Consider the following 13,033-nt stretch of genomic DNA (forward strand, 5'->3'; position numbering starts at 1 on the left):
ATCAGCTGATCGCTCATAGCTGAGCTTTAGTCGTGGTCTTTGGTGGCGTCTCTGACATTAGACGATTTGTGTGGACGTTATCGTCAAAGGTAAGGACACGGACTGTCAAAACATTTCTGTGGACTGACCTGTAGTGTCAGCCGAGGGCCGTTTTCGTGATGATACGGTGTTTTATAGCCGCAGTAAACGCAGCCATGAAACCAGCGGCAGATACAGACGTTTGGACGATGAAAACACCGACCGGTCGAAGCTAATCACGATGCTAGCTTTCGTCTCCTTTGTAGTTTTCGTCGTTTACTAAAACGTTAAAACTGGGTGTTTATCTCCCGAGTCTTCTGTTTTGGGAATGAAATGATTCACTTCTTGTCCATTGCAGCGGGTTGACAGTGACATTTAAATGATGTAAAATCGTTAAGTAATGCTGGCTGCTGCTGGAAAGACAAACGCACATCCCAAAGTTCGTATGTGGAAAAAGTAAGATGAGAAAATGCCGCCACACTAATGTTACCGTCATGTGAACAGCGTTTCTTTCATTGTATGGGGGCATTTGGACAATCAATGGTTTATATACAGGCCTACACGCATTATCAATTACATTATTAAGTATACCTAGATAAAACTAATGCAGACTACGACACTGACACGTGTTACACATGTTTGTCCACCCCGTTTATATGGAAGAGGACTGGAAGTTTCGATATGTTACGCTGTCATTCCTATCACACCCTGTGTGCTATTAATAAGTGTTTGACATTGTTTATTCCTGCAGGTACTGAAAGTGAAACCAGTCCAGGGTTTCCAGAGAAATCAAACGCTGACATGGCCCCAACACTGGTGAGGAAACTATCACTTAATCAATATAGATTTAATTGGGTTTTAGTGTGGTTTTTTTTTTTGTTTGTTTGTTTGTGTGTGTGTGTTCTATTATTGCACTTACTGTATGTTTCAGTATGCAACTTTTAAGCATGTGCCCAAGGTATTATTATAAATAACATTTATTTATTCATCATTCATCTATATCTGGCATATTTTTTTCCATCCTTTTAACCCAGATTATGTCAAAGTCTGGTCGGGTCTAATGTGCTGCAGTTGTTGCCAAACACACTGTGTTGCAAAGTCAAACTTTTTATTTTTTCTGTATTTCCTAATCCAAGTATGATGAGAAACCGGAGCCTGGGGACTTGATAGAGATCTTCCGGGGCTCCTATCAGCACTGGGCTGTGTATGTTGGTGATGGCTTCGTTGTTCACTTGGCACCACCCTGTAAGTCTCCCTCTTATGTCTGTCTGGACTGCTACTCCCAAGTCCTAACCCGTCACAGTCTGGAACAATAACAGCCTTATGTGACAGCCCACATTCGCTGTCACATGTATTTAGATTTAACTGAGTTTGTAATTAATAACCCTTTCAAAAAGCGCAGAATGCGCTGCAGTGTTTAGTGCGTAAACCCACGCATGTTACACCCTTTTTTATTCATAGCTGAGGTCCCGGGTGCAGGCGCCAGCAGCATGATGTCTGTCCTAACTGAGAAGGCCATGGTGAAGAAAGAGGAGCTGTGGGACGTGGTGGGAACGAACCAGTGGAAAATCAACAACAGCCTGGACGCGGATTACAAGCCGCGCTCGGTTCACATCATTCTGAGGGAGGCCTGTGCGCTGGTGGGCCAGGAGCTGCCGTACTGCGTCTTCAGGGGGAACTGCGAGCACTTTGCAAACGAGCTGCGATACGGGAAAGCCGAGTCCCGGCAGGTCTGTGGCCCCACGTTAGTCTTTTACATGTGGGACTCTTTGTGATTGGGCTGAAATCAGAACGGGTAGTGATGCCAGACAGGGTGTAGCCAGTGGAGTGTGTGTGTGTTGTGTAATTGTGAGAGTAATAAAACACAAGGAACATGATACATTAAACGAATAAAAGTGCTGGTGAGATTAAAAAATGATCAGCTTTAAGCAGTTTTGCTGTTGAGGAAGATTGTGTTGTAATATTGTAATGTTCAAATATGTGAGTTATATATTTCCGAGACTGCTCTTCATATCTCTGCTCCCTGACCCAAAGATGTACGTTCCCCTCTGCAGGTGCGTAAGGCAGGAGAAGCGGTCATGGTCGCAGGCGTGGCTGCGGCGGTGGGTCTGGGTATCGAGGCTCTGGCAGGAGCTCTGTTTGGAGGCAGCAAGAAAGAAAACAGGAACACGCAGTGATTCAAGTCCTGAGTCACCTGTTGAGGGGCTTGATTAACAGATCACCAGCAAAGCCTAACTGGAGCTTAAAACACAGTCCAATTTACATGCAGCCATCCGTGATTTAGTGCACCTGTCCCCCACACCTTCTGTGTTTGAATAACAATGCAAGGATGGTTGGTTTGATTTTTTAAAACGTTTCTACAGACAGCATGTACAAGCACAACAATCTTTATTCCCTGTAATTAATTGAAATGCCAAGATGATAATGATAATATGATAAATAAGTGTTTTACTTTGAAAATTTTGAAGATTTTCTAGAAGACAGTAGAAATTTTTGGATTGTAGTGATTTGAGATCCACCGGGTTGGTGGATAAAAACAGATTAGTTTGCTGGTAGTTGCTTATGACTAAATATTCTGAATTACTTGAAGTCAAAATCTAAATGTCTCTGAAGTCTAAAAAGGTGATTCTCATTAGCAAATACTTAATGCAACAGGAATGTTTAAAATAATTAAAATAAGCTAATATCTCATTGTAGTTACATCTCAAAGAAAAGCCATATAATGTCATACACACTACAACCTACTATTTATTGTCAGTATGTTGATGAACTGAGGGTCCTGGGCTGAAATGTGGACTGAACTAATTCAACACTTGCGCACTTTTTTCCTGACATGTCACCTCTGAGTTCACAATTTAACAGGGATTTCTGAGGTTTTTTCTTCCTCTGACATTTAATTGTTTGTAATTGTTTTGAATAAAGAATAATTTGTGATTCTGGATGGAAGTTTTTCTTTCTGCAACACAGAGCCCCCTCACACAGTGCTGCAGTTAAACCACATGGGCCCTGATATCAGTCTGGTTTCAGTTTTTACAGTTGTGTTTGTAAATTTAGACACCACTGGGAAAATTTGTGAAGTGTTGGGCTTTTTTTGGAAAGTGTGTCTGATCATCTTTTATTTAGGATAGCGGTCAGATGAAGCCACTTCTTATCATATAATTGATTGATGAGGTGGAAGTTGAATTTGGCTGACCTACTTCTCTGATGCCACAGCAATCATGAGGATTTGTGACTGGGATGGATGGATTATTAATCAGTGTGGTGACAGGCAGGATAGCACGGGGCATCATGGCACAGTTACCTCTGAATCAACACTGCAGTGCGTAGAAATGAAAATAAAAATGCCTGTCACTTTTCAGGAGGCTGGATTACTGTGCTGGACAAAGCAGTCATGGTTTATTTAGCCCATATTACTGTCACCCACAATTTGAGGAGCAAAAATATTCATAAATAGGCCTACAGTATGTCAAGACTCTGACCATCATGGCTGTGAATGTCAATTAAAATTCCCCTTCACGTGACACTCTGGCTGTTTAATCTGTCTGTCAACGGAACACTGATTTAAGATAAGATAAACGTTATTAATCCCCAGCTGGGGAAATTCGGTGTTACAGGCAGCATCAATAGTAAGGCAATAGAAAATAAAAAATACAGAATAAGAAGTTGACTATATATGAATATCTTATACAAAAGACTATAAAAAATATACTGCCACTGGAAAATGTTGAGAAATATTGAAAAATTGCACAAGAAATGGTTTCTGCAAGCAATTTTCATGTAAACTGGAATTCGACCAGTATACTAAGATAAGCTATTACATTGTCATCGTAAGTTACATTTCACTGTTGTCTTTTCAGCTTCCGGTTTGATGCCTCCATCATTAAAAGGGTACTGTCAAATCTTGCACTCAGGTTTCTGGCTGCGTTTGAAATTTATATCAGGTAGCCAAGATGTCTTAAAAACATAACGAAGTTCCTGACAGTTCTGTTCCTAAATGCAACAGTGGAGGAATATGCTGGAAAAGTATTTCCATCAATACAGGGAAGTCTCTGAACTGTTTTGAGTGAACCCCCTTGCATTGGGGAAAAATAACAATAGACTATGTGTCAGCTATATATTTTATTCAACCAAAGCAAAAGGAAAACTGTAAAAAAAACAGTCATCAAGTCAAATGTTAGCATTTCGCAGAAATATGTTTAAGTGTTTACATAGATTAATTCAGCAATTAGTTCTTAAATTACTGAAATCAGTCATTAAATGTGTGAATTAAAAAAAAAATTTGAATATTACAAAAATTAAGTGAATGCGATTTCCAGGCAAGTCATGGGAAAAGACCAACAATGCTCTGACAAAAAATAATAATTTCAGGCAGCTGAAAAAATAGCCAGACAGTAAAAAATCACTACTTGGAAATAACAAAAAATGACAAAGAAATACATTTTAAAAAATCAACATCTTAATACAAAATGTAAATATAAAGTTGTGTCAACTAGACACTTGATTAGTAAGTGATCAGATTGTCAGCATCAGTGCACTTCAGAAGCACCATGTCACATTTTCTCCCTTTCTCTGGACCCAGCCAACCACAAAGACATAAGGTGGCAATAACCAGAAGTGGCCAGAAACTATGCATTAAAACGGAGCCATGAATGATTATAATACCATTTATATGCTCGAATCCCAATCCAAACTGCAGAAGGGTGGACACAGAGACTATTTCCAGGATTTGATTTTGTTTCTGTACCACATGCAGAGAGAACCAGGGCTTCACTTCTAAATTCCTCTGTTCCCCAGTTAATGCAAACTTCCTCCATGTTTACCTGTTCCCTGAACAGTGTTAAAGTACCATGAATAAAACTCTTCCTTCCTGAAACTCATAAAACATTTCCACCAGAAGTTTTACATTCTACTTAAAAAAAAAAAAGCAAATTGGTCCAATTGTTCTGTTCAAAATAATGAAAATTAAATGAAAATGAAAATTGCAGCACAGATGGCAGCCATTGTCTTATATAAAGCTGTACTGATGTTGAGAGACAGATGGACTGCCACTGGTCTCGGCTGAAACAGTTTTCACTTCCACGGTAAGCACCTTCTTAAATGTTGCCTTCCTCACTCTTCGTCTGTGGGATTCATTGTGCGGTGGTGCAGAGGTTCCAGAATAGCTGATTCCAGTGACACTCTTGAAAAAGAAAAGAAAGAAAAATAACCCTTGTTCATGAAATTAGACATTTTTGTTTGTAGAATGATTTTTATTTTATCATAAACATGTGTTCCATGCTTATGTCTATCACTTTCTTCGCAAGTTCTTTCTTTCTTTCTTTATTGGCAACATCATGACGGTCATGACAGCTTAATCCACTGCAATTTATGAAAGCTTTGACTTGACACTATTTCACTGGTTAACAGTAATGTGCCAAGAAATGTATTATTGTACCAACAAAGACAGGCAAGGAGGAGACTCCTATCAAATAGGCAAAATGATGCAGATTTCAAACTTTACAAAAAACAAATGGCTTTGTAAATGTTCTGTGAGGACGGAAATGTTTTTATCACAGTTGTTAGACACACAATGTGTTTTGGTAAGTAATAGTCAATATAAACATGACTTTTATACTGATGTGAACTACCACAACTGACACTTTGTTAGACAACAATTTTTGGCAAAGGAGAGGACAGTTAGCTTAATGCTCTTAAACTTGTCTCTCTTTCTCCGCATCATCTGTTTCGCTGGGCAAAGGTACCATGAGTTAACCACAGACAGTATACATTTTGTCTTCCAAATTAAGCAGAACACCAGGTGTGTTGACTCTGCAGAAACGTTGAAATAATGTACTGTATTTTACAACTAAATAGCCACGAGTGGGGACACGGATGGAAGAGAGGGGAAAGAGAGATAGGGAATGAATAGCAACAAAGCAAATAATGTGAGTGATCATGGCCATGGCCCTGCTCATGCCATGAAAAAGGAGCACTGTTTTAAATCCTACCTGGGTGTTGAAACATCTGGATTATTGCTGTGTGAACGATCCTGTTGGGTAGGTCCACCATCTTCAGTATCCTGTGCAAACAGCGATTGGTTAAGGGTTATAGATAAGAAGAGAATTCACATATTGCACAAAAATGACAAATGACCCAGGTCTAGTGAAACATGAATGTGGCAGCCCCTTGTATTAAAACATGCATTGGTGAGGGAACGTGTTGTTTTAGGTAGGAGTGGTTAACCTCTGCTTTCTTGTGGAAACTGATGTGCAATATGGGGACGTAATATCAGGATGAATCAGATATATTGGATGATGATGATGACCGAGAACCCAGCTCTGGTATTGCACCCTGGAATAAGGATGGAGGGGACTTAGCTGGCCCTTGGCACCTGGGGCCAGGGTTTACCTGCTGATGTTGGTGCAGATGAAGGTTCAGGGCAGGTAGGAGAGAGGCGTTCTCCATATTTGTCATGATGGTTTCGTGGCGCGTGTTAAGGTCAAGAAGATTGTTGTCCAGTCTTCTGGGAATGTCTTCAAAATCCTGCTCTCTGAATGAACGGCCGGTATCATTCATGCTGTTGCACTTTTTAAGAGAATCAAAGCAAAACTCTTCATCGATTGATCCTGATGGAATGTTGGGAAGAGACCGGACCTGTGACAGCAATCTTGCTCTCACCTATATGTTACAGAAAACAGCAGACAGGTAATGTCATGAATGACAGCAGAAGGATTCTGGGGCCCAGGAGAACTGCAAATATGGTCAGTTCTCCTCTTTGTTTCAATATATCATTTACTTTTCAATATTAAACCTGTTTGCAAAGTGCAAAGTGATTGTTATCATGAAAAAGTGATACTGATTATTCCATGTTTGGCTTTTGATCTTCTGTGAATGATCATTATATAAAGTTTAGTCAAATTATTTGTTATAAAGATTAATCTTTTGATGATTTTAACATCCATTGTTGTTGTTCAATTGGTTGAGTTTTAATTATTAATAAATGAATTAATGTAAATGAGACAAAAATCTTTGATCCTTACACAGCATTGATCATTGCATCTGTACATGACATGAATACCAGTTTCGAATACATAGTTTCTTCATAGCTTTTATGGTATATGTAGAATAAGCCTATAATTTTGTTATACTTTACTTTCTTCTGGCGTTTTTTTCAGTAAAGCTTCTGGGCATTCAATCGTTCGCAACTGGACCTTGTTAGTTTGTCTTAAAAGACGTTTCGCCTCTCATCCGAGCAGGCTTCATCAGCTCATGCGCACCAGACTAGATAGGACAGCTCTAGTCTAATGAAATGGTGTTAGGTTCAAGTATTTATCCTCTGAGTGAGGCCAACCCCCAAAACCAAGGATGGTATCACTCCATTGTGAGGCAAACAATCCCCCATTAAGGCAGGGTAGGGTGCAACCCTTGGGTGTCAACGACAGTCGTCTGTCTTGTTAGTGTCCCATTCCAACTAGAGCTGTCCTATCTAGGCTGGTGCGCATGAACTGATGAAGCCTGTGTTATAATTGACCTTTGTTCACTTTTCACTCTTGGGCTTCTTACTAAAGAATCGGGTTAACACCTGCTCGGATGAGAGGCGAAACGTCTTCCAAGACAAACTGACAAAGTCCAGTTGCGAACGATTGAATGCCCTGAAGCTTACAATGACCTGGATGAATGAGAATATTCACAGGCATTTTTCAGTCAAGTTACTGACACCATGACAGAGATGGATGTGCAAATCTGAGGATCTATATTGTATATACCAACCATTTTCTCATTGAAAATGTAGTAAAGGTAAGACTACCTTTAAAGGTTGCCTTTACTGCTAGAAGCCCACTTGCTATTGGGAGGGGCTTATGATATGGGCCCCTGTACAACATGGGCCCCAATGCTGTTGCATTGTCTATAGCCATGCCCCTGAATAGAAGTAGTACATGTTTAACACTGAATCCTACCTGAAACAAGTCTTCATAGTCTTCAAAATCATAGTTCTTTTTGAATGAATGAACCCTCTTCTGAAACGAGATCCCTTCCTGGATACCCGGGTTGACCTGGCCCGCAGGATGTTGATGGCAACTCTCACTGCTTTTCGCAGTAGTGTCTCAAAATCAACTGCCTCTGCCTCTGGGTCTGGCGGTGGTGACGTCTTGAAGAATAGACATCAATAGAACAACATTTGAATCAACTTCCTTTTCGTAAGAACTGCTTCTCGCTCTATGGCACCCAAACAGACTTCCGCTAAATAACATACAGTAGAGTGTTTGGCGGAGGCGCACACATCTTCAAAACCAGGAAACACTTTTCATGTGGGCAGTGCTAAGTTTTCTACATTTTCATATTTTGAAAATCACATTAATACTCATTGGTAGGTTCTCTTGAGTAATTTCCGTTATCAAATCTTTAACTAATCATCTACCCATTTAGATATTATTGGTTTTATCTGTCCAGGCTTCGAGATATTGGTCTTTGACATGCCTGTCTGCACTCCATTACAAATGAGGTAAATCAGTGAAATTGTATTTGTGGTACTTATGATATACTGATACATATACTGATGATATACTTATGACTTATGATATGGGCTCCTGTACAACATGGGCCCCAATGCAGTTGCATTGTCTATAGCAGGAGTCGGCAACCCGCGGCTCCAGAGCCGCATGCGGCTCTTTCATCCCTCTGATGCGGCTCCTGAAAATAATTATTGAGCATTTAATAAAAATGTATTTTATTTTCGTTGGTTCGTTTTGAAACAAATCGCTTGCGCTCACAGATGACAGTTTACGATCCTGTGTAAAGATGCAGGTGACGGCACATAGTGCTGATGTGCAGACGCTGTGCGCTGAGGTTCAGGAGCAGAAATCACATTAACCACGTTGATTAATATTTTAATTGCCTATTATTCAACATATATTCATATTTTTTCATTGTTCAGTGAAATAGTCCATTTATTATTCAGGCTGTCACCTGACTGCATGCCTCAGTAAAAGGATGACAGCACGCAGAGAGTGGGCGGCATTTTTACCTTGCTGCCGGTGGAGAATTTAAGTTCAGTGTTTTTTTCATAAATGCAAGAAGCACTGAAGACATTGAGAATTTTACTTGAAAGTACCTTCAACCCAACGTCTTTTTGTCGGACTTCAAAATGTTGTTGTTGCATGCAGAAATGTAATTTTGTTTTCTCTGCAGTCGTTCAGTGATTTCATAAATGCAGCACATTATCATTTGCTTGTATATAGTATAAAGGCAAAAAAACGTTACCAGGGTTGACCAGGCCCGTAGGATGTTGATGGCAGCTCTCATTACTTCTCGCAGTTGTGTCTCAAAATCAACTGCCTCTGCCTCTAGGTCTGGCGGTGGCGTTGAGCATAGTGGTGGCGTTGGGAATGTTGGTGGAATTGGGTATAGTGGTGGCTCAAATTCGGTCGGTGGCATTGGTACATCTTCGTGTAGATTCACATCCTGAAGTGACAGAATTCAAAAATGGTTTTAACCTGTTGGTCTCTTAGACTCATGGTATTGTATGATTGTATTTGTGGCACTGAGTAATAAGAAAAACACTAACAGCAATATTTCTCTCCAGAATCTGTGTCAATCTTTGTCTTCGCACTTTCTCCCCACATGCATGCACAGATGGATTTTAAGTCATGAAACTGTAAGTTAGTGACAGCTGAACTAAAACATTCATATCCACTCTGTGTGTGTGTGTGTGTGTGTGTGTACCTAAAAACATTCAGTATGATAATACATTTGAATCAATGCTCAATGTGGTTGCACTGTCTATAGCTATGCCCCTGAGTTGTAGTAGTACATGCTTAACACTGAATCCTACCTGAAAAAAGGGAAGTGGGATTGGGCGTAGCTGTATATGCCATAGGTGTATTACTGCCGGTGGTTCATCTTCATGTAGTTCCACATCCTGAAGTCACAGAATTCAGAAATGGTTTTAACCTGTTTGTCTCTTGTAAAAATGTAAATGTGAAACTGCGTCACACCTTTGTTAGCCCTTGTCGGTCGTGCATAAAACTCCTGAACTGACATTGAAAATTATTTGTGTCATATACAAGCTTCTCTGAAATCAGCCCCTGGCTGCCCACTAACAGGTAGTACTTCTCTGCAGTTTCTGTCCTGTTAATTGTCCATCCTGAGGCTGAGCAACCACAAATCCAACCAAAAAATGTTCAAATGAACTAAATGGAAACAAACTTGTTTTTTTCATGTGGTCTTTGCAGTGGCTTGCTCAGCATAGTTTTCGTTGTTGTGCTTATTAATTAATTAAGCACAATAAGCCAAACATACTTAGACTTTTCTGTATACTTGTCAGGATGAGCCGAGTGTAATTCAGTATAATTTTTTGAAGTATTTTTCAAATAACTACATGAAAATTAAACTGAAAATATACTTTATTATTTTTTGAAGTCTTGAAGGATAGACATATACAATAGAACAACACCTGAATCAACTTCCTTTGCTGTAAGAACTGCTTCCTGCTCTATGGCACCCAAACAGACTTCCGCTAAATAACATACAGTAGAGTGTTTGGCAGAGGCGCACACCTCTTCAAAACCAGGAAACGCTTTTCATGTGTTTCAGTTTTCTACATTTTCATATTTTGAAAATCATATCATTACTTATTGTATTGTATGATTGTATTTGTGGCACTTAGTATTAAAAAAACACCGACAGCAATATTTCTCTCCACAATCTGTGTCTATCTTTGTGTCTAAAAATGTCAATCTGAAAGTGCGTCATAACTCCTTTCGCCCTTGTCGATCGTACATGAACTGTGAATCGTAAATCCTTAGCTGAGATAGGAGAGCTAAGATTGTTGCTAGCAAAGTGTAATATCGCTTATTGTCCATCTTGTGTTTTCCAAGAAATAAAAAGGGCTATTTAACGTAGCTATTGATCAGTTAGACGGAAAGCAGCCTGTTCTGTTCATTACTCGGTGGTCAAATGAACCACACACAAGCTCTTCCTGTTTTAACCAGTCTGTTTGACTTCCTGTATTACGTCACTGAGACCTGAGGAGAACAGGGGGGTTTGCTTTCACTCTCTAACCTGCATACACACCGCAGAAATACATGATTGCACTACATTTATAGTGGTTTTGTGTCACTGTCTGACAGCTCTTCCAGCTTAACATCAGGGTGGAGACGATGTGTTCACAAGATCATTCAGTTTTGAGATGCCAAGGGGTGCCACTCGAACTCCTCTAACAGTGTTCCAACTTTTTTGTAAATGGGGTTGAAGAAAAATTTGCAAGATATACTCGGGATTAAGACTCCTCCTGTGCTCCTCCCCAGCTTGCTTGTCCCTCCACACTTTCTCCCCACACCTGCCCGTCATGGGCCTTCATAGCTTGGCCCTGTTCCCTGTGTTTCCCTCAGCCAAACAACCCCCCTTCCTCTTCTTGCGTTTAATTCTCCCTGATTCCCCTCACCTGAGCTTTTCCACCCATCTCTTCGCCTGCTCTTCACGTCTCATTAGTTTAGTTTAGCCTTGTTCAGACTGCGGGCCCAAATCTGTGTTGTGGCATCTCCATATTGATTTGGAAATGTAGGATTGTAGACTTTTTCCTGCCCTGTCAAGAGAATTATGGGGTTTTTAAAGTGGTCCTGTTTAAATGCACGGTCTCCTTTTCTCACAGTATTTGCTGTGGTGGCATTATTGTGCGTGATGATGCGTTTCCATACACTAGATGCAGTCTCTCAGTTATCTCTAACAATAAAACACAGCAACAAATACTAACAATGAGGACTAACTTTACTGGATCACAGGTTACTGTAGTTAGATAAGCATATCATTACACACAGGCAGGTTCTCGAGTAATTTCCATCCAACTAATCATCTACCCATTTAGATATTGTTTTTATCTGTCCATGCTTCGAGATATTGGTCTTTGACATGCCTGTCTGCACTCCATTACTAATGAGGTGAATCAGTGAAATTCTATTTGTGGTACTTAAAAAAACACACTGACAGCAATATTTATCTCCAGAATCTGTGTCTCACATAATTATTACAGTTCCCATAGTTATATTTTCTGCTGAAGAAATAGTCCACACTGAGACCTGTTGAAATTTCCACCTGTTAAATTGTGAAGGAAGCAGAAATCTCAGAGATGGATACTCTGAAGACAACTCACTAAATTCTTAGGTCATAAATTTGCTAAGGAGGAATATGACTACAGCTTTAAAGAATAACCATACATTTCTTTTAATATTTATTTTTAGGATAGCTCACATGCTACATGATTTGGATTCTCTGTAAAAGGTTGCATCCAGTCCTTCTCAGGCCACCAACAGAGCATAGTTCTTTACCTGACCTGACCACCCCATACCACAACATTAGCTCCAGTGGTGAAGGCTACTGATTGTGTCAGCCGGTTTATCTAAACAGCATCTTACACCAAACCCAACACACCACATCCAGCACAGACAGGAGATGCGGAGTTACACTGAAAGGTTCGATGAAAACACAGAATCTGCTGGTGGGAGACATTTCAAAGTTCTTGGATGTGATCCTACCGAGCAGATCTCCAATTAAATAAAAGGCACAAATAAAAGAGTAAAAGCAACTTTTAGGCCACTTTGCCTTAACCACACCCAATGACTGATGGGTAAGTCTTGCTTCCTCAGATGATCCCAAAAGGTTTTAGTGAGATCTGCAGGATTATACAAGATCAAATGCATGACAGGACCTTCAAAAGATTTCAAAATAAAACTCCTTTGATGTCATAACCCCTCCACCACAGCATTACCCCACCTAGGACACCGGAAATGACATGTAAACACACACGTTTGAAACCAGTTCTCCAGGCTCAATTTAACTACTTATCCCCACCATGAGCTCATCATGTGTCTGCAGTGCAGTACATTTACTGATCTGATACCAGTCAAATGTGTCACCTGTCAGGCCAGTCCAGCACAGTAAAATACAGTGTTGTATGTGCAAAGTAAAGTCAGCATGGCTGTAGCTCTTTGCCATGAAACCTTTTGTTAGGCCACACAAAAACACAAAGTGCATGCACGGA

The 13,033-nt window shown here is 40.1% G+C and overlaps 1 protein-coding gene across 1 annotated transcript; it reads left to right on the top strand.

Moving 5' to 3' along the window:
* On the top strand, positions 1 to 2,959 carry LOC121611583 (phospholipase A and acyltransferase 3-like). The gene is made up of 5 exons (XM_041944205.1): positions 1 to 89; positions 770 to 834; positions 1,155 to 1,263; positions 1,480 to 1,748; positions 2,073 to 2,959. The coding sequence occupies exons 2-5, from the start codon at positions 820 to 822 to the stop codon at positions 2,193 to 2,195; spliced, it is 516 nt and encodes a 171-aa protein (XP_041800139.1). The 5' UTR covers positions 1 to 89; positions 770 to 819; the 3' UTR covers positions 2,196 to 2,959.
* Positions 2,960 to 13,033: the final 10,074 nt, after the last annotated feature.

The sequence above is a fragment of the Chelmon rostratus genome, chromosome 9 (genome assembly GCF_017976325.1).
Source record: "Chelmon rostratus isolate fCheRos1 chromosome 9, fCheRos1.pri, whole genome shotgun sequence".
In the NCBI taxonomy this organism is placed as follows: domain Eukaryota; kingdom Metazoa; phylum Chordata; class Actinopteri; order Chaetodontiformes; family Chaetodontidae; genus Chelmon; species Chelmon rostratus.